At 44.2% G+C, this 24,651-nt stretch overlaps 1 protein-coding gene across 6 annotated transcripts in view; it reads right to left on the reverse strand.

Annotated features, from left to right (window-relative positions):
* Positions 1 to 2,961: 2,961 nt before the first annotated feature.
* ABCC5 (ATP binding cassette subfamily C member 5) overlaps positions 2,962 to 24,651 on the reverse strand; it is an 85,849-nt gene continuing 64,159 nt past the window's right edge. For all 6 annotated transcript variants that reach the window (XM_082654548.1, XM_082654549.1, XM_082654550.1 and 3 more), the window contains 6 exons: positions 22,824 to 23,013; positions 18,911 to 19,070; positions 8,125 to 8,203; positions 6,980 to 7,093; positions 6,157 to 6,321; positions 2,962 to 4,396 (listed from right to left, as the gene is read on the reverse strand). In XM_082654548.1, the coding sequence (XP_082510674.1) occupies positions 4,295 to 4,396; positions 6,157 to 6,321; positions 6,980 to 7,093; positions 8,125 to 8,203; positions 18,911 to 19,070; positions 22,824 to 23,013 (810 nt within the window). In that variant the 3' untranslated portion in view covers positions 2,962 to 4,294. The remainder of the gene's footprint in view (positions 4,397 to 6,156; positions 6,322 to 6,979; positions 7,094 to 8,124; positions 8,204 to 18,910; positions 19,071 to 22,823; positions 23,014 to 24,651) is intronic.

Raw genomic sequence — 24,651 nt, forward strand, 5'->3', positions numbered from 1 at the left:
CACGTCACTAAGCCACACCTCAAATGCCGACCGGGGATTGAACCCGGGCCCACGGCAGTGAAAGCGCGGAGTCCTAACCACTGGATTGCCAGGGAATTCCCGAGGAATCAAATTCTTTTTTGTCATGACCACAAAGAAAAGTCTGCAACACTGGCTTCTATTAACAAATATTCTTTGAGCATCCACGTATAAGGCATGATTCAAGAGTCAGCTAAGTAGTGTCATACTTATTAAGCACCTTCTATATGTAAAACGTAATACTTAAGCCAGGAGTTATAAGGTATACAAAATATACCTTATAATTAAAGGTATATTTAATAAGATGATTTACTGCCTTCAAGTTGATATTCATGGGCTAAAATATAAGGAAATAATCAACCATTATATGCAGAGCAAACGGAAATAAACCTTAAAATAGATTTGTGAGCAAAGTGTTGGAGGAACCCAGAGGAACTTAGTTTTAAGAGAAAGGCTTTGTGGAGGACATAGTATCTGAACTGAGTTTAAGAAAAAAAACATGGCTTTGTTGAAAAAAAACATGGCTTTGTTTGACAAGAGAGAATCAAGGGATTCCAGGCTAAGAAAATAGCAAAGACTTAAAGGTGTGAAAATATTGACTTGTTTTTGGAAAGATTGAGTAGAAAAGGAGGGTTGGAGGCAAATAATGGACACCCTGACTGCCAAACTCAGGAATATAGGCCACTCTACAGGCAAATGTCCCCTGAAGATTTTTGGAGGATAAAGTATTTGATCCACTTGCATTTTGGTTTGCGTTTTGGCAGTGGTATCTACAGTGGTTTGGAGAAAGACACTGAGGCAAGGAGACTAGCTATGAGGCTGTAACTACAATATTTAAAAAAAGAAAGGAGGTGAGTCTAAATTAGGGCAGAGGGAGAGAAGGGGATGGTAGTGGTGATACATAGGACCTGGAAGTGGCTAAATTTACTGGGAACGGGCAGGAGAACTGAAATAACTCAAGGCTTCTAGCCTGAAAGACTTAAGGAAGTCAGAGGGGCTATTAATTAAGACAGGGAGCACTGATTTGCAAGAAGCTGTTTGAGGGGCCTGGGAGATGTGCCCAGCAGGCAGCGGACATTGGTACTAAAGAGAGAGGTCAAGCCCACAGTTGAAGGTTTGTGTTGGTGGGAGTGAAAGAATCCAGGCAAGGAGAGCAAAGGGAGAGGGCAAAAGGCAGGGAAATGCCTCCTTTTAAGGGGACAAAGCAGGTTACAGGGGTGGGAGGAGACCCAAGAGATGAAAGAACAAAACTGAAGGAGGGGAAGTTAGTGTCACGTGCTGCAGTGAGCTTGACTAGGGCAACCACGTAGGGCTCCTTCTGCTGACCTTGTTACTCTTTTTTTTTTTTTTAATTTTTATTGGAGTATAATTGCTTTAGACTGTTGTGTTAATTTCTTGCTGTACAGCAAAGTGAATCAGTCATACGTGTGCTTATATCCACTCTTTTTAAGATTTCCTTCCCATTTAGGTCACCACAGAACATTGAGTAGAGTTCCCTGTGCTATACAGTAAGTTCTCATTAGTTATCTATTTTATACATAGAAGTGTATATATGTCAGTCCCAATCTCCCAATTCATCCCACCCACTTCTTCCCTCCTTGGTAACCATAAGTTTGTTCTCTACATCTGTGACTCTATTTCTGCTTTGCAAATAAGTTCATCTCTACCATCTTTCTAGATTCCACATATAAGCAGTATTATACGATATTTTTGTTACCCTTCTTGGAGGGTAAATCCAGTGCATCCAAAAACATGGTTGCTTACATTGGCGCCGTCCAACAGAACTTTCCACAATGATGGGAATGTTCTATGTCTGCGCTGTCCAGTACAGTAGCCACAGGCCACATGTGGCTACAAGAGCACTTGAAATGTGACAACTGAGGGACTGAATTTTTTTTTTTAATTTAATTAATTTATTTATTTTTGGCTGCATTGGGTCTTCATTACTGCACGCAGTCTAGTTGTGGCGAGCGAGGGCTACTCTTCGTAGCGGTGCGCAGGCTTCTCATTGAGGTGGCTTCTCTTGTTGCGGAGCACAGGCTCTAGGCACGCGGGCTTCAGTAGTTGTGGCACACGGGCTTCAGTAGTTGTGGCATGTGGGCTTCAGTAGTTGTGGCACACGGGCTTCAGTAGTTGTGGCACGCGGGCTTCAGTAGTTGTGGCACGAGGCCTTCAGTGGTTGTGGCACGCGGGCTGTAGAGCGCAGGCTCAGTAGCTGTGGCACATGGGCTTAGTTGCTCCGCGGCATGTGGGATCTTCCGGAACCAGGGCTTGAACCCGTGTCCCCTGCACTGGCAGGCAGATTCTTAACCACTGTGCCACGAGGGAAGCCTTGAATTTTTGACTCAACAGCCAAACTCCTGAATTTTCAAGACACTGGTTTACAAAAAGGGCTGGGTTTAAGATACGATTTCTGATGACTCAGCAGAACCAATACCAAATAGTTTAATGCCGCTTTCTTGGCCGCATTCAACATGAGATATTGAGAAACTCTAGAATGAGTACCCTTTTGAATGGGCACTTAATTCTCAATGAGTTAACCTGAATGAATTGGCTGAAAGGGCCATTATATTGTTTGAATTGCTGAGAACCCTCAACAAACTTCATTTAAAATGTGTTTCACCACAACCATCCATCTTACCACATCCCTTCCCACTCCCCACCCTCTTATTAGCAGCACAGGAGCTTGGTTTGACGACCATGCCCAGGAACACAGGCTGGAGGGACTAAGGCCCGCCGCAGTGATTCCAGGCAAGTGGGGTTCCACGCCCCTTGCAACCAACCAGCTCTGCTACTGGGCCCTCCCATCTGTCACTCCACAGCTGGATATTCAGATCCGAGGCTCCGGGACTCCGAAGCCATTCAAAGACAGCTTGTTCCCCTCCCAGAGAATTATTTTATACACCAAGAGTTTTAGAAAATCCAAAATAATTTTATTCACTTTTTCAGATTTTTGCCTCCACAAGGTGTTCAGCAAACATGCTAAGGCGACAGAATGTCTAGTTGGTCACGACATGCAACGCTGACCATTGGACGGATGACAGCAGCGACCACGCCCACCTGAGCTACTGGCCCCAGAGCACAAACGGGGTTTGTGGGAACACACCGAACCACACGGCACTCAGAACCTGAGGTAGGTCTCTTTACAGTACAAAAAACTTCTACACCAGTGTGAGACACTGATGAGCAAGAGCTGCTTAAAGTCGCAGACTTTGGAGAGAGGAAGAGACTCTGCAGCGACCACAGGGAGAAAGGGGAAAAGACCCACAAAATCCTGAACCCTGTCACTGAACTGTGGGCTCGTGGGGCAAATGAAGGCAAATGAAGAAGTACCACCGGGAAAAGCAGCAGTTGGCTCCAGGGTTCGGACCGACGGGTTGAGGAGCCGGAGAGCGCTGTGCGGTGGCCAGCGTTAGGAACCTGAGGCAGTGGGACACTTGGAACAGACTCGATGCTTGTTGAGAAACAGCAGAGAAAAGGAGGAAAGCAGGAAGGACACTCCCCCCTCACCGAGGAAAGTCTCGGCGATTCTCATTTCTGACGGAGGGAACGAAGAGGGGTCTGGGACTTTGCCCCACTGCTCTCCCGACAGAAACAGTGAAGTGACAACAGGACAGAAAGCAGGAGCCCTGAGAATTCACGGTGCTCTGTGTGGCCTCCAGTGGCCCCCGCTCCACCCCGCCCTGGAGTGGCTGCTGGGGAGGCGGCAGGGGGCCCACTGGAGGGCCCGCTATTGCCACACGCCTTCCTTTTGGACACCCAGAAAACCCGGCACCATGAAACAACCAGCTGGGGAAGAACATATGCTACCCTTCCTATAGTCTAATAGTGAAACCAGATCCTAGTGCAGCAAACTGTACAAAAATGATAGAAAGGAATCTGCACTGTTCTTAGCACAGTGCTTATTTTAATATAAAATAAACGGCTTACATTTTCACTGGAAATATAGGCTATGTACAGAATTATATATAGATATAGCTACACGTATAAAGCTTCATTATAGGCCTCTGATACATATATAATAACGGTTCCCTGAACCTTTTAGAGTGCAATTAAGAACAAAAACTAAATTTTGTTTACATGAATATGGAATAAATACAATAATCAAAATATGACTCTCCCTAAAAGTGAAACACACAAGCCAATCCTGAATTGCTGTGCTAAAGATAAAATCGGGAAAGGCAAGGTTTCGGCAGGAGGACACGATGAGGGGCCCGCCCCAGGCAGGGAATGGCAATGCTCCAAAGAAAAGAGACTTGGGCAGCGGCGGGAGGAGTTAGCCCTTGACGGCGATCTTGTTCTCTGCAGCAGCAAACATGGCATAGAACCGGGAGCTGTCATTGGACAGAAGGACCGATGGGGTGTCGAACTCCACCACCTGTAAAGGAAGGAGATGGTATCAGAATGTGACTCGGGGACACATGGGGTGATTTAGAGGATCCACTGCTCAGGAACGGGGGCAAAGCCCAAAGCCCCCTGAGGATGGAATCAAGGTGGCAATTCAACTAGCCCTGTCATGCCCAAATGGGTTTTTTTTTTTTTTTTTTCCGACTAACCAGGGTTTAGTTAAGAGAAAGGTTAGAGAGAAAAACCTCCAGACCTCCTTCACATAAATCTCAATTCTTTCAGCCTTGGGTATGAAGGAATCAATCAACAAGGTCCTATAAGCTGCAGAGGAAAAAATTGCAGCTCAAGTCAAAGGCATACCAGGCAAATGTCATCTTGTTGTGCAACCTGATCTGAATCTATGGCTAGAAAAGGAACAGCTCAGGATGCCTAGTTGGCAGGGGGAAAAAGGGAAGTGAGTATAAAGTCAGTATAATCAACTCAGACAATTATCCATTCCTGTGATGGACTTCTAGGCGGCCACTGGAAATCATATTTCAGTAGAAAATGAATGATATGCTGGCAGAACCTGCCTCCCATGAGAGAGGACACATACTCTCCCAGCCTCCCCTGCTGCAGGGCAAAGGCATGGAACACAACTTTGGCCAAGGAGAGGAAGGGGACATCTCCTAGGGTGCTTCTAGGAAAGGTTGTCCTGACCGAGAGACAGGCATAAGGACAAAGTGTTCTTCCTTAGGACTGGCTGTGTGAGGGTATGACGTTGGGTGCTAGAGCAGACATCCTGCATCATAAGGGGAAAGGTAGACACTGGCCCTATTGAGGGATAGGCAGATTATAAGCAGATCCATATGGGAGAGGGAACAAGAGGAAAGGGCATTTTCGGTAGATGGGACTGTATGAGTAAGACACAGAGGTGAAAAAGCTTAGGGGATTCAAGATTGTTTATAGCCAACAGCACTGCAAGGAAATAGCAGGAAACGAAGAAGGCTGGGGGGCCAGATTGTTGGAAAGCTGGGACCAGCAAGAAGTTTGGCACCACTACATGACTGTAAAAAGCAGACATATAGGGACTTCCCTGGTGGTGCAGGGGTTAAGAATCCGCCTGCCAATGCAGGGGACACAGGTTCGAGCCCTGGTCCGGGAAGATCCCATATGCCACAGAGCAACGAAGCCCATGCGCCACAACTGCTGAGCCTGTGCTCTAGAGCCCGCGAGCCACAACTACTGAGCCTGTGTGCCACAACTACTGAAGCCCACGTGCCATAACTACTGAAGCCTGCGCGCCTAGAGCCCATGCTCCACAACAAGAGAAGCCACCGCAATGCCTGCATACAACAGCAAAGAGTAGCCCCCACTCAACACAATTAGAGAAAGCCCACACGTAGCAACAAAGACACACGCAGCCAAAAATTAATTAATTAATTAATTAAAAAACAAACAAAGAAAGCAGACATATAGTGGCTGGTCTCAGTAGCTTTGGGAAATTCTTGTGCATGTGAGTGAATTACTAAGTACATGTGCTCTCTGACCTAAGTCAAAATGTTACTGTTTACAAGCAACAAAAGAACAGGTAGTAAAGCATAATGAGAACCCCATAAGAGTGCTCCCAGCTCAATCTCTTGACTGGGAGGGCTGCATCCCACCCAAAAGGAACCAGACTACAGTCATTATGGCTGCTTATCTGAATGCTCAGACTACTCTAAGAGGGCCATCTGCCCAATCCTGCCAGGGGCCAGTTTCCCTCCCAGACAAGGCCACATGCCAAGCCAAGGTCCCTTGGGGGCTCAGTACCTGCCCCTGAGCCAGCACCATAATCCTATCAGAGCCCAGGACTGTATGTAGACGATGGGCAATCGTCAGCATGGTGCAGTCGGCAAATGCTTCTCGGATGGTCTCTTGGATCAGCAAGTCTGTCTCCGTGTCCATGGCAGCTGTGGCTTCATCTAGAATCAAAATCTGCCGGGGAAGAGAAGAAAAAGAGGGGTCCAACCAATTCCTTAAGCATTCTGGTTAATCTAGGTTTCACTAAAATGTATTTTATGAGTTGAATTTTACACCGTATATATTTTTTTCTAAATAGGTACACGCATATGTAAAAATACTGTTTTGCTTAGAACTGATATAACTTCAAACCCCTAGGTTTGCCTTGATTTCCATGAATGAAAGGATATATGTGAAATACTGATCTAACAAAAGACTCGCCCCACTTGCTCTGTAATTCTAAACACGTACAGTAATCTTTCTGGACCTCCCTTTTCCAGTTTTAAAATGAGGGGACTGGATTTGAGGACCTGGATGTGTCTTGTAGTTTTAAAATTTTTCAAATCCATGGTTTCCAGTACTACAACTACTCAGTGACTAGAAACAAGTTGCCTTTGGAAACTGAAGGCTCAGGGAAGTTAAAAATAAAAACAAACAAGCAAACAAAATATCCATATACCCAAATTGTGTCAAGGTTAATTTAGAAACATCTCTGGGCACACTCTTAAGAAGTGCTGCTGGGCTCAGAGCCAGGGATGCCTTTGGACCTCATGCCACAGGCAAAAGCTGTTCTTCCATCTTCCTGCGCATCTCTGCTGATCCCCCTTCCCCGCCACCCACCAAACTGCCTTACCTTACAGTGACGGAGCAAGGCTCTAGCTATGCACAAGAGCTGCCGTTCCCCCACTGAGAAGTTATCCCCATTCTCCATCACTTCAGATTCAAGTTTCAGAGGTAGCTGAGCAATCTAGGGAGAAAGGAAGTCGAGATTAGAAGGGTAAAAAAAAAAAAAAAAAAAGTAAATTTTGAAAGATAGGAGAAAAAAAAAAAAGAATCTAAATTTTGTCAAAAATCCAGTGGCAAAAATAAATTATTCTGAAACAGTTGAAAGAATTATTAGCCCAGAACCTAGCTCACCTAGAAAGAAGGTACAGGTGTGATGATCACGTAGTAGGACCACATTTTCTAGGCCATTCCATATTTCAGCTAAACTATTCTATTAGTCTCATATCATCAAAACGTCCCAGAAATTCCAATATTTCGTCCCCAAAGCCTGTCATTTTTGGTTCTGAAAATATGGTCATGCGATGAGAAATGGGGTAGACGAAATTACTCTCTTTCTGAAGTCCAAAGCTGTAGGCCCATGGCTGTCAAACCTTTCTTTCCATAAACTATAGAACCTGTTCTTCAAGTGAACTTGTTTGAGGCAGCCCGATATAAAGGTGAAGGCAGAGCGGATCTAGTTGAATTAGCGGAAGAGACCCTGGGCTTGTGCACAGGAACACAAGAGACCCTACTTCAGGCCAGGGGTATCTGTAGATTGTGGCCCCTGGACGGGGCCTGCTGAGTTACCTTAAGAGGTCTGTGAATCCATACACACACTTTCTCCACAAGTGATATATCTCTTACACATATACAGATGCTTCAAAAAGATGTTGTACTGTTATAATGAATAAGAATAGAACTTGATTTTAAAGCATGACTGAATTCTGAGTGGTTGTCATTAATATCTTCTCAATGAACGGATAGTAAAAGGGGCAATATGACCATGGGAGGGGGCTAAGGGGGGAGGTGAGGGTCGGGAGAGAACAACCTTTATGCCCTTTCTGAAATGCCTGGGAAGCCCTGCTCTGAAGTGCTCCTCCACAGACATCCTGGAGGTGGAGGGAAAGGCTGGGCTGGACAGAGGCAGCCACAGCAGGCTGGAGACTGACCACAGCATCACTGTGTTTCCAGCCCTGAAATGCCAGCAAAACTCTCCGTCAGTTCTTTACTTACACATTCTTTCATGTGTGTCCTTTCTAGGGCATCCCAGATCTGGTCTTCAGTGTACTGGTTGAAGGGATCCAAATTGGACCTAGTGAGAAACATAACAGGAATTCTCAAGGATCCAACATGTACGTGACCATGCTGCACAGGCTGACTGTGGTAAAGGTTTAGACACTGGGGCTCAAACTCCATCCAGCCACAGCGGGAGGCTGAGATGGGAGCGCTGCTGCCTGCCTGTCGCAGGAATGAGCCTCTTTCTTCTTTACAAAACTTTATTATTTTTATTATGTAAATGATACAAGTTAGTTATAGAAAAATTAGGAGATATAGACATACAAAGACAAAACAAAAACTAATGTATGTTTAATGACTTCTTATCAGACCCTCAGAAACAAACACTGTTAGCTCTTTGGCATAGATCCTTCTAGATTTTTTCTATGCATATACATGTTAAAATCTCTCTCTTATATGTATAAACTTAGAAAAACGCCCTCTTTCTTCTTGCTGCACCAGGGTGAGAGCCTGTCACTGAGCAGGGGTCTCAACAGCTAGCTGACCAGGAAAGGAGCCAATCCAGCAGGAAGGCAGAGGAGAAGGCTGAGCATAATGGGTTCAGGAGGAAGGATTTTACTGGCACCGAAAACTAGTTTGGGGACTCTTGCTTACTGTACTAACAGTATCCACCTCAAGGACATCAAGATTGATACCAAAAGAACAGGTCTAGGTATTTCTGGAAGTGTTAAAGACAGGAGAAAAAGCTCTTTGTCATGGAGGATGAGGGTGAACAGGTGGTGATGAAACATATTGGGTGGAAAGGGGGCTGTTGCATTAATTTGGGGTGTCTTGTCTCGATCTAAACATCGCGTTCGTGGGTCTAGTAATCTGAAAGGTATTAGGTATAATTTGCTTTGCTCATAAATTATGGTTGGCATATGGGAAATAGAAAAATATTTGAGAGAACCTTAGCTCTGATCCACACTCGTCTCTGTGTCTGTGGAGACTAATCCCAGGCGTGCAAACGCAAGCAGGTCATTAAAGCAGAATTCTGCCCGAGAGGAGAACGCAGGTAGGCACACGCCATCTCCGGACTCCTGAGCAACTCTCTAACCAGCCCTGCTCTCTCGTGACCCTTTGCACGTGTGCTTCCCCCGACTTAGAACATGCGACCTCTCCCCACCTTTTTACTTGAGAGGCACTGGTAAGACAAGGGCTCTGGAGCCAGACTGCCTGACTCCTTCACAGCTTCTATCAATGACAGCTGTGTGACCTTGGCCAAGTTAGCCTAACTACTCTACGCTTCAGTTCCCTCAACTGTAAGACAGGGATAAAAGAGCACCTTCTCAAAAAGGTTGTTTCGGGGACTATATTTCACATGTATAAAGCACTTACAGCAGTACCTGCGGCAGGACCGGCAGTGTGTACGTGAGAGCTACAATTACTGTGTTATTATTATCATTGTTCTTATTCCCTGGCTGTGATTCCTTCTTGTCCTTCAGCTCTCAACTTAGATGGGGTCTTCAGGAAGTGTCTCCTTACCCTTCAAGCTTGGACTGGTGGTCCCCCTGCCCACCCCTATAATGGCACTCGTCACTTTGTTCACTTGTCTCTCTCCTCCATTGGATTAGAATCCTTGTCTGGATCTTATTCACTGTTGTAGCCCATGTATACTGTCTAATATTTTTTGTAAGAAAGAAGAACTTATTCCTCCCATGCTTATTTGAGGTCCTGATAACACATTAGTATGTCACAACTTAAGTATTTTCAGTAATAACAGAGGCAGAAAGCAGCATGGTGGAGGGCGGTGTGTGCACACACAGGATCCGGGCAGACTGGGTTCGATCCCTGCTCTGCCTCTTACCATCCGCGTGACCTTGGACAAGTTAGTCCTCAGTCTCCTCATCTATAAAATGGGGGGATAGTGACACAACCTGGTAGGCTGCTGTGAACATTAAAGCTGTGTAGATACAGTGCCTGGAACACGGCAGACACTTGATAGCTGGTAGCTGTTAAACTGACAGGGGACATGGTCACTTTAGATGCCTGGTTGCACTGCTTGGTGGTTTTGACTCTTATATTTGATGCATTTTTCAAGTGGACACAATAATCCCAGGATCCTGAATACCAGGATCCGAAATAGTTCTGATCAAGTCCTAGCCGTGAATGGTCTAGATGGGGAAGACATTCTCTGCAGGCATGCCATCTAGGAAGAGCCCTCTCACTTAAAGAATGATGGTCTAAAATTGAAATGGCAGAGCATGGGCCTAAGTCTACGGAGAAGCTCACCTGCTTCTAATCAAAAAGAGATGCTGAAAGCACCTGATCTTGCTTGTCCCTCTAACACTCTGGAGTCTGCCTGAGCTTGCCTCAGGGTTGATGAGAGCTGCTCTCTCTCCAGCTGCCTTGTACACTGATACACCAACAGATCAGGGTGAAACCTGTGTTCTCCATCCCAAGTCTGAGGGATAAAAGGTTAATCACGTTTTTGTTTGGTTCAACACAGACTGGTGGGAATTCCCATGGGGCAAGATTAGCACAATCCACCCCCCCCAAAACAACAACAACAACAAGATTAGCACAGCCTCTGAGTGACATTTATCTAGATGGCAATGCAAGTTTTCACAATAAAATATTTTCTCTCCTTTTGTGTCTAATATGGACTTTCTCATAGTTTATAGCAGATTTCCTGACCTTAGGGGTCACAACAGGCGTCTCACTTTTGAACCATAATGCTCAGAGCTCTGTTTTCTCTTTTTTTTTTTTTTTTTTTTTTAAAAAAACAAGTTCCTCGGAGCTCTTTACAAGAGTCTTCGGAAGTCCTCATCAAACCTAGACAGAAGGGGCACCCGCCCAGCGGGAAATCACAACTGGTTCCATACAGGGGTCATGTCCTGCTTTGCCTGGTCTCTTGCTCCTTGCCCTCCACCTTGGTCTCTATCCAGCTGCCCCACGGGACTGCACGCTGGAGAATGGCCTCTGCCCATTACAGGGAATCAACTCTGACCTCGGGCAGTAGGACCCGAAGTCGGTGCACATGTGGTTTAGTGCCGGGCTGCTCTGGATCTGCATCCTGCTCTGACTGTGATTCCCACTTAGCGTCATGGGACCCTATCGAGCTAGAATCTCCCCCTGTCGGACAGTTCTGCTAGGTCAGTTCCTGTTGTGTCTCCATGGGCCCAGGTTCCTATCTTGACAGCCTGCTCAGGCTCCCAAGTTTCGGGGCCCCACCGTGCTCTGGTTTTATCTGTGAGCTCCCTGATTATAAATATCTGCCTTTTGGGGTCTCTGAACACCGCCCAGTTGCCACTGCTGTGGTCTATTTGCCAGAGGAAAATCCATATTACCTAAGGCTGGAATTCCCAGCACCAATAACTTGATAAATTGCCACCTATGGTTTGATACCTCACTTTCTGGATTTCCGGTTTAGCCCATCTCCTACCTCTTAAATCTTCCCTTTCTCTACCTCTTCCTGGAAGGAATGTGTAATTCAAGGTTTTAGATTCTACCACTTGTTCAGATTCCTCCCATGTCTGCTGAGTTGAGTCCTTTGAACAGAGTTAAAGACCTCAACAAACATATGTTCAAGATTGAAGGGTCTGTAATGTTGGTTTCCAGGAAAGGAATGTGTACAGTTTCCCTAGACTTAGTCTAGGAAGTGTTCTTTAATACTGTACAGTGATGCCTAGTGTTATGGGTTGAAAAGTATCTCCCAAAAAGATATGTTGAAATCTAACCCTCAGTACCTAAGAATGTGACCTTATCTGGAAATAGGGTCAGTGTAGATGGTATTAGTTAAGATGAGGTCATCCTGGAGTAATGAGGTAGGGTGGACCCTTAATCTAGTAGGACTGATGTCCTTATAAGAGAGCCACATAAAGACAGAGACACAGAATGAGAGGGCCCATGTGGCAACAGAGGCAGAGACCGGGATGATGAACCTACAAGCCAAGGACACCAAAGACTGTTGGCAAACCACTAGAATGTAGTAGAGGCAAGGAAGGATCCTACCGGTTTCAGAGGGAGCATAGCGCTGCTGACAACTTGATTTCATACTTCTAGCCTCCAAAACTGTGAGAGAATAAATTTCTGTGGTTTGGGGCCACCCAGTTTGTGGTACTTTGTGGCAGCGTGCCGAGAATACAAATACATCTAGTAATTCGTCAGACACCTCTTACCAGACAAATAGTAAGTACGCAAGAGTGTACTGCTCACTGAGCAGCTGCCCCATCAGACTCGGCAGACACATAGAGGGGCTTGACATTCAACCCCGCCCAGGCCCATCACACCAGCTGAAGGAGACTCCCAAGACTAAGCAATGGGTTCCAGATATGTAAGGAATATTTACGTACACCAGCAGGTGGTAAACATGCACATTAAGGCAGACCAGACTGATCTCAACAGGGAACTCAATCAGGAATGAAAAAGAAATATATACCCTCATTAGAGGGGCCAGATGGTCCTGGTCTCACCCACAGATACGAATGAAAGCGAAGTTACACATCCACTGCATCAAGTACTCAGCTGGGTAGATGGAAAGAAAAGCATCTGAGCATGAAGGCACTTATTTTTTAACAGTCGGAACTCCTGGAGTCCTATGTTGCTCAAAGTGCATTTTCATCTTTGGTTCTTTATATGTTATTTTTAGCAATGTTCTAAGTTTACCTATTGACTACTACTGATTAAGGTCAAGAGTATCTCCCGGGGTGTTTGAGGATACAGCAATCCCCTCCAGGCACACAGAAGACACCATGCTCAACCACATCGTCCTCTGTCGGTGGTGCGTGCCTCCCTGCAGCCTCAGCCTCAGGACAGGAGACTACGGGACCCTCAGACCTTCGTCTCTCAGGAAGTTAAAGGAAAACTCAAAGTAGTTATTCAGAAACAAGGCTTGGCTTTTAGTTAAGAGTACATGAAAAAGACTAAAGAGAACAGCAGAGGTTGTGTGAAAATGTTTTTCAAGAAGGGGGACAGAGGCTGTGCAAATCTGAAAGCAGATGAGAGTTTGAAGATGTCGGAAAAAGAAAGGTAACTAATGGTCAAGACCCCTGCGGCAGCAGGCGCAACCCTAGTTTTTGGAGAAAGAGATTACCTCTCAAGGTAGTGAATAAGGGGGCTGTGGTGATAACTTCAGAGACAATACAGTGAGTGGAGTGAGGGAGAGCCCAGGCTCTCAGCCAGACAGCCCAGGTTCTTATCTTTGGGCAAATTATTGAACCACTCTGGGTTTTAGCTTCTTCATCTATAAAATAGGCATAATAATAGCACCTACCTCATTTGAGTTTCGAGTGTTTGATGAATTAATACAACTTAAATGCTTAGGACAGTTCACCGCGTAATAAGGCCTCAATATGCTTAGCTACTACTATTATTGTTGTTGTTCTTTAGAGCAGCAGTATCTGGCACCAAAGGACCTTTTTCTTTCTTTTTTTCTAAAGACAATTTTTTTTAGAGCAGTTTTAGGTTCACAGCAAAATTGAGAAGGTACAGAGATTTCCCATATACCCCCAGCCAGAAGGACTTCAACAAAAGTTAGATAACATCTAGTGTTCTTCATACAGCGATCCTAGACTTAGCATTACTTTCTGACATTGAGATTAGAAGCTTTGGGGGAATTCCCCAGTTCCACAGGGTCTAAGACATCAAAAAAAGTAAAAGGGGGTCCCTTAAACAACAGAATAATTCAAAGACAAATGAAAGACCTTGAGATTCTAAGATTCTGCTTCAAATCTGGAGCAACTTCCATCCCCTCTAGAGCGCTAGGTGCTTGTGCTTGAAGGTGTCTGGGCCCAGAATGAACCAAAGCAGAGTGGGTCAGTGGTGGGCTCAGTTGTTTTTTGTTGTGATTTTGAGTTGAGAGCTTGAAATATTCCTCAAAAGCAGAAAAAAAAAAAAAATTAATGGGCAGTTGGAAAAGGAGAGAGAGCAGCTGAACAGGAAGAACTGAGAACACTGCCTCCGGCTAATGAAGGGATGCCAGGCAGAGATGCTCCAGGTGATGAGAAGTGCTCACCCCCCCACAAGGAGACTGAGACTCAGAGACACACTAGAGTGACAGCTGAGGACAACTAGTCTCACTAAGGGGCAGATTAACCATCAGCCAAGGCAGGCTGCAGATAGTCCACAAGGATGGAAAGCATTTGGGCAGGAGCTGGTTACGGCAGAGGCAAAGAGATAGGCTTCCTGAGACCAGGAAGCACAGGTCCTCTGGGGAAAGGAAAGGACTGCCAGGACCACGAAAGAGGGAAGGTCAACAAAAGTGTTTAGGGTTGGATGAGAAGGGACCTCTCTTCCTGGAGCCAACCATTAGGGCAAAAGGCAGAGGAAAGGCACTGGCCACAGAAACACAGGCCTTACAATTCAAACCCAGACAGTTGGATGAGGGAGGGCTGGGTGAGCTATTGGAATGGACTGAGATTCTGGCCAATCTAGGCAGGAGTGTGCCCCTAAATGATCTGGTCTATGATTTATTTATATTTGTATGCAGAACAATTCAGAAATGTTTAACTTGCAAAATTCTCTGAGTTCTGTTTGTTTGATTTTGGTTTTACGTTGATTTCCCTCTAAGAGCTCCTGATATGTTTTAACTGCATGTTGGTATCTCCAGGAGACGTACGCACACCCAATGCTGGTTCAAGGCAGTGGAGATACAGTTTCCAAATTCAGAGTCTCCAGGAGGTAGCTGAGGAAGCAGCTGATCTACCCTGCCTTTGCCTTGGGAAACTCATTATAGGCCGCCTAATTTTCTAACAAAAGCAGAAGAACACCAAAAGCTGGATATTCTTTGAAACCTATGAGAAACCTGAGGGGATAAAGGGAAGATAGAAGGTCTGGGATCTAATTTTTCCTCAGTGTCTACTACCGACTTAAAAAGTCAAAATTACAGCAGGCAGAAAGTGAAACTTATATGATTTCCTAGGTTTGCACAGCCGACTAACCAAACAGCGCTCTGAGCTCAATTACTAAAAACCCAGTTAACAGCACACCAGCCACTGAGCCTTGTCCATCAAGTGGCGACATATCTCTGGAGCTGATAGCAAATGGCCCCATCTCCCACGAAGGCTGTGCTTCCACAGTGTTCTACAAACAGTAGCCAGCAGGTCAATGCTTAACCATTAACTCCAGAAGCCCGAGTCACAGACCCAAACGAAGGGCTGTAAAAATGTGAAATGAACACTGATACTTCTTGATGGCAGCATATTCAAGGGAAGTCTAACGTTTAACATGCCTTACTTCCTAGTTCTCTTTTTTAAAAATTTATTATTATTTTTTACATCTTTATTGGAGCATAATTGCTTTACAGTGTTGTGTTAGTTTCTGCTGTATAACAAAGTGAAACAGCTATACGTATACATATATCCCCATATCTCCTCCCTCTTGCTTCTCCCTCCCACCCTCCCTATCCCACCCCTCTAGGTGGTCACAAAGCACCGAGCTGATCTCCCTGTGCTATGCAGCTGCTTCCCACTAGCTATCTATTTTACCTTTGGTACTGTATCTATGTCGATGCTACTCTCTCACTTTGTCCCAGCTTACCCTTCCCTGTCAGAACCATTTTTTTTTTTTTTTTTAGATTCCATATATGTGTTAGCATACGGTATTTGTTTTTCTCTTTCTGACTTACTTCACTCTGTATGACAGACTAGGTCCATCTACTTCACTACAAATAACTCAATTTTGTTTCTTTTTATGGCTGAGTAATATTCCAATATATGTGCCACATCTTCTTTATCCATTCATCTGTCGATGGACACTTAGGTTGCCTCCATGTCCTGGCTATTGTAAATAGAGCTGCAATGAACACTGTGGTACATGTCTCTTTTTGAATTATGGTTTTCTCAGGGTATATGCCCAGTAGTGGGATTGCTGGGTCATATGGTAAGTCTATTTTTAGTTTTTAAAGGGATATCCATACTGCTCTCCCTAGTGGCCGTATCAATTTACATTCCCACCAACAGTGCAAGAAGCTTCCCTTTTCTCAACACCCTCTCCAGCATTTATTGTTTGTAGATTTTTTGATGATGGCCATTCTGACCATTGTGAGGTGATACCTCATTGTAGTTTTGATTTGCATTTCTCTAATGATTGGCGATGAGCATCCTTTCATGAGTTTGTTTGCAATCTGTATATCTTCTTTGGAGAAATGTCTATTTAGGTCTTCTGCCCATTCTGTTTTTTTGATATTAAGCTGCATGAGCTGCTTGTATATTTTGGAGATTAATCCTTTGTCAGTTGCTTCGTTTGCAAATATTTTCTCCCATTCTGAGGGTTCTCTTTTTGTCTTGTTTATGGTTTCCTTTGTTGTGCAAAAGCTTTTAAGTTTAATTCAGTCCCATTTGTTTATTTTTGTTTTTATTTCCATTTCTCTAGGAGGTGGGTCAAAAAGGATCTTGCTGTGATTTATGTCAAACAGTGTTCTTCCTATGTTTTCCTCTAAGAGTTTGATAGTGTCTGGCCTTACATTTAGGTCTTTAATCCATTTTGAGCTTATTTTTGTGTACGGTGTTAGGAAGTGTTCTAATTTCATTCTTTTACATGTAGCTGTCCAGTTTTCCCAGCACCACTTATTGAAGAGGCTGTCTTTCCTCCGTTGTATATTCTTGTCTCCTTTACCAAAGATAAGGTGACCATAGGTGCATGGGTTTATCTCTGGGCTTTCTATCCTGTTCCATTGATCTATATTTCTGTTTTTGTGCTAGTACCATATTGTCTTGATTACTGTAGCTTTGTAGTATAGTCTGAAGTCAGGGAGTCTGATTCCTCCAGCTCCGTTTTTCTTTCTCAAGATTGCTTTGACTGTTTGGGGTCTTTTGTGTTTCCATACAAAGTGTGAAATTTTTTGTTCTAGTTCTGTGAAAAATGCCATTGGTAGTTTGATAGGGATTGCATTGAGTCTGTAAATTGCTTTGGGTAGTAGAGTCATTTTCACAATGTTGATTCTTCCAATCCAAGAACATGGTATATCTCTCCATCTGTTTGTATCATCTTTAATTTCTTTCATCAGTGTCTTGTAGTTTTCTGCATACAGGTCTTTTTTCTCCTTAGGTAGGTTTATTCCTAGGTATTTTATTCTTTTTGTTGCAATGGCAAATGGGAGTGTTTCCTTAATTTCTCTTTCAGATTTTCCATCATTCTTGTATAGGAATGGAAGAGATTTCTGTGCATTAATTTTGTATCCTGCTACTTTACCAAATTCATTGATTAGCTCTAGTAGTTTTCTGGTAGCATCTTTACGATTCTCTATGTATAGTATCATGTCATCTGCAAACAGTGACAGTTTTTCTTCTTCTTTTCCACTTTGGATTCCTTTTATTTTTTTCTTTTCTGACTGCTGTGGCTAACACTTCCAAAACTATGCTGAATAACAGTGGTGAGAGTGGGCAACCTTGTCTTGTTCCTGATCTTAGAGGAAACGGTTTCAGTTTTTCACCACTGAGAATGATGTTGGCTGTGGGTTTGTCATATATCCTAGTTCTCTTCTAAATGATGATTTAAAAAATTAAGAAAAATACGGTTCTTTTTCCTGAGCCAAAATTATAAGGTTAATTTTATTCTCAAAGGCATTTCTGTGGCATCTATAAATAGAGAGATTTATGGGAAGGAAGAGCAGATTTGGCAACACCTTTCAATTTCTTAATTTTAGACCTGAGTCTTCAATAAATTATAATTCTCTTTAATGTTGCTTGTTTAACCTTGTTATCTCAGTACCCAAAGGGAATGATATCCTCATCAACAGATCCAGTCTATGCTGTCCAAATTCATTAGTGTTTTAGAGAAATGCCAAAGTAAACACACCCAAGAGCACTGACTCCACATGAATGCAGGTGAGAAGTCAGCTTATCCACCAAACCTCCTTAAATCAGTGGGTTCAAATGCCACTTCTGAAGAAAGCGGGGCGGGTGTGTGTGTGTGTGGAGGCCTAGTTTTAAAGACAAGTCTGAACATTGCCTGTGGTTATTTGAAATTAAGTTGGTACCTTTTTTTTTTTTTTTGGAAACTGCTAAAAATTAAAGAGGGAATGGCAATATCACTTTTAGAGTGATTTAATAAAAGGAGTCCTATCTAGGTCAACTGTATAGTTAAAGCTGTTTTTATTTAGAAGGAGTCAACTTAAATAGAAATGGACTCAAATTATGGAAACACATTGCTTTTAGGAGGCAGAAGCTTCAGGCTAAAGGTAGAATAAAGCCTAGGAAAAGATAACGGGGTTAAACATATATCCTTCTTAGTTATTTTATCTTTGGCAATCTGGCAGATTTCAGAGACAGGCATCATTCTAGAGTAAGAACAAAAGGCGGGGGAAAGATACTGGAAGATGAAAAAACGTGAGTAGTAATAATGCCTGAAGACCATCGTGAGAACTGTGACTTGGAGGGTACCTAGAAGAGAGTACAGCACGGGGAGGACGATGATGGCTGCTACCATGTATAGGATGCTCGCCCTTTGCCAGCCTCTGTGCTTGTATAAAATTTGCACAAATTTATTCAACCTTCACAAAAATAGGGCTTAGTAGTATCCCCATTTCATGGAGGAGAAAACAAGCTTAGGCGTGGTTAACTTGTCTAAGACACACAGTCCAGATGTCTCTGACTTCTTGCCGCCACGCTGCACGGCCTCTGGGTCCCACTTAGCTAATGAGGTGGCTCGCACACTGGAGCTGCCCCTTCTGCAATGGGGAGCACATGGTGCCGTGGGAAAGCGCTAGATCAGAGGCCACTAGATCTCAGTCCCCGATGGGGGCTCTAACATGCCCACCTGGCCTGAAATGTGGCACGAAACATGTGGGTGCTGAGCTCCTCACCTGACAGTGCCGCTGAAGAGCACCGGCTCTTGGGGAATGATGGAGAGTTTGCTCCGGAGGTCAGCAAGGCCGATATCACTGATTCTCACTCCGTCGATCTTGATACAGCCTCCAGATAACTCCACCAGACGGAAGAGGGCCATGCCCAGAGAGGACTTCCCTGATGAGTCAGAAGACGGGCAGAAAAGTCATTCAATTAGCAAATTCTGTGAAGACAAAACTGGTTTATTCTCAGGGCAACCTCATCTATTTTTCTATTTCTGTTCAATCATTATTTCAACTGATTAACTCAGGTAATGTATAAAATGATAGCCAGAAACAAAAACCAAAACCAAAACCAATGAACTTTCCTGGGACTTCTCTGGCAGTCCAGTGGTTAAGAATCCACGTTTCCACTGCAGGGGGCACAGGCTTGATCCCTGGTTGGGGAACTAAGATCCCACATGCTGCATGGTGCAGCCAAAAAAAAACCCCCAAAAAACAATTAACTTTCCTGAGCTACCAAGCATATACATTTACATCACACAGCTCCAGCCTAAGAAGGAGTGGGAGGGACCGTTATACTCTCATGAGAGTAAAATGGAGAAACTCCTCCTTTTCACCTTAGGAACAGGTACACAGGGTTAATGCTTCTCAGGCAAAGTGAGAACAGACAGCAAGGAGCTAGTGGCAAGTCAGAGGACAAGCTGTTTTCTCTCTCTTCTGTCCCCTTATCTTAGCTGAGAGAGAAACAAGGCCAGGCCTTGCATCACTGTGGCAGCTGGGAAATGGAAGAAGTTCCCGGCTAAACACACAAGGGAAGGTGGTTTGGGCTTGAGAAAATGAGTGGCTATAGATTCTCTACCACAATAGGAAAATGCGGTAGAAAAGCAGGTTTGGGGGATAAAATAGTGAGTTCAGTATCACAGTGATAAGCAGAACAGCTTTGCTTAATTGACTCTTTTTTTGGGCTACATTGGGTCTTCGTTCCTGTGTGCAGGCTTTCTCTAGTTGCGGCAAGCAGGGGCTACTCTTCGTTGCGGTGCGCGGGCTTCTCATTGTGGTGGCTTCTCTTGTTGTGGAGCATGGGCTCTAGGTGCAAGGGCTTCAGTAGTTGCAGCACGCGGGCTCAGTAGTTGCGGCACTTGGGCCCTAGAGCGGGTGGGCTTCAGTAGTTGTGGCGTGCAGGCTCAGTAGTTGTGGCATGCAGGTTTTAGGGCACATGGGCTTCAGTAGTTGTGGCACGTGGGCTTCAGTAGTTGTGGCGCATGGGATCAGTAGTTGTGGCACGAGGGCCTAGTTGCTCCACAGCATGTGGGATCTTCCTGGACCAGGAATCGAACCCGTGTCCCCCTGCATTGGCAGGTGGATTCTTAACCACTGCGCCACCAGAGAAGTCCCTTAATTGACTCTTCATTTAAAAAATGATACAAGTAATTCAAGCAGATTTAACATCAATCTCCCATAATCTCATTACTGCTTTTTTTTTTTTTTGGACACATTTACTTTTAGTTTTTTCCTCAGAGTTGAGATCATACCAGAGAAATAATATTGTAACTGCTTTTCCCTCTTAACATTACCTAGCAAGCACTCAATCATATTATTACCTTTTCGAGACAAAGTTTTAGTGGCTGCAACAAATTCCATCATGTGGCTGTACTCTTACTTATTTAATCAGTCCTCTAACATTGCACATGTAGTTTATTTAAAACTTACTATACTAATGCTATGGCAACCTGGTCAGTGCTCAAACTGCTCCTATCTCAGACGATTTCCTTGAAACGGATTCTCAGAACGGAAACTACTTTGTCAAAAAGATATAAATATTTTTAAAAGCTCAGTGTTCTACCCCACCAAAAAAAAAGGTTTGACATAGTCCTATCTATCTACCATTCTGCAAGTCAGAATGTAGATAGTTAGATGTAGAACCACAGGTTTTCATCTGTTAGAGCAGTTTTCCCCGTTCTTGACCCTCCTCCCCTCCTCTGGCTCCATGTTCTGAAAGACCTCTCATGGCAGCCTTGTGACTGTCTATTCAGAGGTCAGTGAGGGCACAAATACCTGCCTCACCCCAATGTTTGCAGCCACAGTCCTGCTGTTGAGATTTGACCCCCGTCAGACAACCTGTGGGAACCCAGAACGTCCATCTCCCTAAGGCAGGAGTCCTCAGGTCCATCTACCAGAAACGAGTTGGGAAACCTGAGTCCATGTAGCAGGACAGTTCTTGATGAGGCCTCTCTTCCTGGAACTGGCTTTTTCAGGACTGGAGGATCTGGTTAGTGGCCCCTCCCAGGTAGAAGGGAGGAGGTGGAGGCCCTCCCCAGTGCCGTAGCAGTGGTTCAAGATTTAAGCTGAGGAAGGAATGGCGCTCAATTAAACAGGTTAAGTTGTTCCACTTTAACAAAAGATCTGAGACTAGACTACCTTTGTACTGATGGAACGTGCTGGTAAAAAAGGCAATGAGGTCCTCACAGTGGTTACAACCATGGTAGAGAGCCAGGGCCTATGACATAGTCTCAGAAGAAGCTTATTAGGATTACAGTTTAGACTTTGTAAGTCGGGCTATTTATAATTATTTTATTTCTGTTTACGTCTCATCTGTCACTACTCATGGTTTAATAAAGTACTGGTGAAAATTTCGGTCTGTCTTACCTGTGTTAAAGGGAAATCACAGGAAGGGAGGTCAGTCAGAACTTTCAGGGGAGCAGTGCACCCCTGGGGGCCAATGTAGCAGAGGGAATTCGAGGGAGAAAGCAAAGTAAGAGCCGTGGGGACATTCACCCTCCTTGGCTGGGTATTCTCTTTCCAATGCACAAGCCTAGAGGCAGTACCTTGTTTTGACATGCAATAATTCCTTCAAAGAGGAAGCAGCTTTTTCTTTTCTGCTTAGCAGGTTCTTTAAAGTAAATTGTCTCAAAAAGACTTTTTTTTAATGGCAAGAAAAAAAAAGCTAAAAGAGTTTTGATGCCAAGGAAGCATGGAACTCAGAAAGCTAATGAGAAGTGACTCAGAGAGACCTCTTACACAAGGGTAAACAGGTTAATGAAAGAAGACGAGACTCAATCTTGAAATGTTATTCAGGAAGGAAAGAGGGAAAGAAACACATTATTCAAGTCTTGACTCTAGAAATCTAAGGGGCATATAGTAACACATTTCTAAGAACAAGAGTGAAATTAAATGCCTAAAATGAAGGCCTAGTCTCTATTTGCAACTGATGTCAGATCAAGAAAATAATTTGTCTTCAAAGGAACATAGGTTCCTCACTTAGAATGATGCTGGCTTCTGATAAATATGAGGCTATACAGGTAACACATCACAAAGACCTTAAATTTTTTGTATATTTTGACTTCACAGAAATAAGGATGTTCACTGCAGTGCTATTCATAATAGTGAAAAATTGACAACAACCTCAATGCCCTTCAATTGGAGCAGGGTTAATATAAATGATAGTACATCCATAAAATAGAATTTTATATAATGCTGCATAGAAATCATGTCATAGAATATTAACTGACATGGAAAATGTTCGGTAATTTTAAAAGCAGGCCATGAAACAGTGTGTATAAAAGGACCTCATTTTTGTAAACACATTTGTTGATAGAAAAAGCCTAACAAGATATCCACCAAAATGTCAGCAGTAATTATCTCTGGGTAATGGAGCTATGGGCGCCTTTCCCCTTTTGTACTTTGCTATATGTTCCAAGTGTTCTGCATTGAGAATGTATACTTCTATGATTAGAGAAAGCATTAAATGTTATGAAAGCAGCGTTGAAAATAAGCCTAGAAAAGTGGTTTCAGAGACCGAGACACTAACTGCTCATCTAACAGGAATCTGATATGAAGGGATGAGACTGGTATTCAATAAACAGGAAATCATGGGCCCCAGACTTGATTCTGGTAGGTTCAAATGTTTCTCCAGAGAGGACATCCTTACCCGATCCTGTCCGTCCCACGATGCCAATCTTCTCCTTAGGTTTGATGGTGAAGGACACTTTCTTCAAGACCAGGGGGAGATTTTCTTGGTACCTCATCTCTGCATTCTCAAAGGTGACCTCTCCTTCCTGTGGCCAGTCAGAGGAGGGAGACTTGTTCTTAATTCTGGCAGGTGCTTCCAAGGAAAGAGTCTGGGGAGACAGAAGTGGCTGGTTTAGACTGACTATAGATTCCGGGGGAGCTGCAAGACCTTGTCACAGAGAAGTAGAACCAGGACACCCAAAGCAACCACACAGAGAAAGCTGCCGCTCTGTTCCCTTGCTGAGAAAGAGACCCCTGGCAGTGAATGCTCATCACCAGTAAACTAGACAAAGTACAGTGGTCTCTACACTTAGCAGTTTACAACGGCTACTAAGCAGCAGCTCGGGAAGGGCAGTGGCTTTCAAACTGCCTTCTGCCATAAGGAATTCTTCCCCAAAACCTCCTTGGAGGGACTCCCCTGGTGGTGCAGTGGTTAAGAATCCACCTGCCAATGCAGGGGACACGGGTTCGAGCCCTGGTCTGGGAAGATCCTACATGCCGTGGAGCAACTAAGCCCGTGCACCACAACTACTGAGCCCGTGCACCACAACTACTGAAGCCCGACTGCCTAGAGCCCGTGCTCCGCAATAAGAGAAGCCACCGCAATGAGAAGCCCGCGCACGGCAACGAAGAGGAGCCCCCGCTCGACTCAACTAGAGAAAGCCGCACAGCAACAAAGACCCAATGCAGCCAAAAAAACCAAAAAACCAAAAAACACTTCCTTGGAGACCAATGTGAGGCATGAAGCCTTCCATCCCTCTTCAAGCACAGCAGTTTTTATTGGAATTTTTTGAAAATATTCCTCTTGAAACAGGGTTCCATCATTTGAAAACCACTGGGCTGAACCCAAAGGAGGGAAAGTACATTTATGGAACATTAATGAGACCCTGGCATCCTGCCTTCTCAGTCAGTCCAGGAGAGACAGACTCTACTCCAAACTCCACCACTAATAGCTGTGTGACTCAGACATATCACTTCTTCACTCTTCGTCTTAGTTTCTCATCTGCAAATTGTGGGGAATAGATTAGATGATTTTGGAAATCCATTCTAGCTTTAAAATGCTGTGTTTAATACAACCATTGGATAATTTTTGTCATCAACAGTCACACTTCACGATGCTTTAAAATTCTCTGGTGACTAGTCATGGAGCTTACAGCCTCATAGGGAAGCAATGGCCAAAGACTGCAGTGTTCTGGCAGGCGGGGGTGGAGACTGAAGTCTAAAACTCCGTGTTGGGACAGGCATCCAGGTTGGGGACTGGCAGTGGGGATCCAGTCCTCAGGAATATGACTGGTTTGTGCAGAGTATACTCTGTACCACGGCTGGCCATCACCCTGACCTTTCCAGCAAGAGACTCACACCAATAGTGATATTAAATCAAACACTACACACCCACATGTACACCCACAAATTGTCCACAGACCAGAGCACTGGGCCAAGAGACTCATGTATAAACATGAAGAATAGCCTTTAGCAGATTTATCAGACAGCCATCCGCCATTCTTTCTGATAACAATCATTTATGAGTTTAAGAAATATCCTACGACTGATGAGGTTCATTGACAAAATAAATCAGCAGGGCATGTCTCTACTAGAAAATGCAGTTTACATAATATACTTGTCCTCAGTGAAAGGCTAGTTTTGTAAAACTATGTTTGTAAGTCAACGTTCTAGTTGGAACTTGGAATGTATTCATTATCTGTAAATAACGATATAAATGCTAATAAAGTCTCTGGGCTGTTCACAAA

Source organism: Grampus griseus (genome assembly GCF_964374135.1).
Source record: "Grampus griseus genome assembly, chromosome: 5".
NCBI classification, from domain to species: Eukaryota; Metazoa; Chordata; class Mammalia; order Artiodactyla; family Delphinidae; genus Grampus; species Grampus griseus.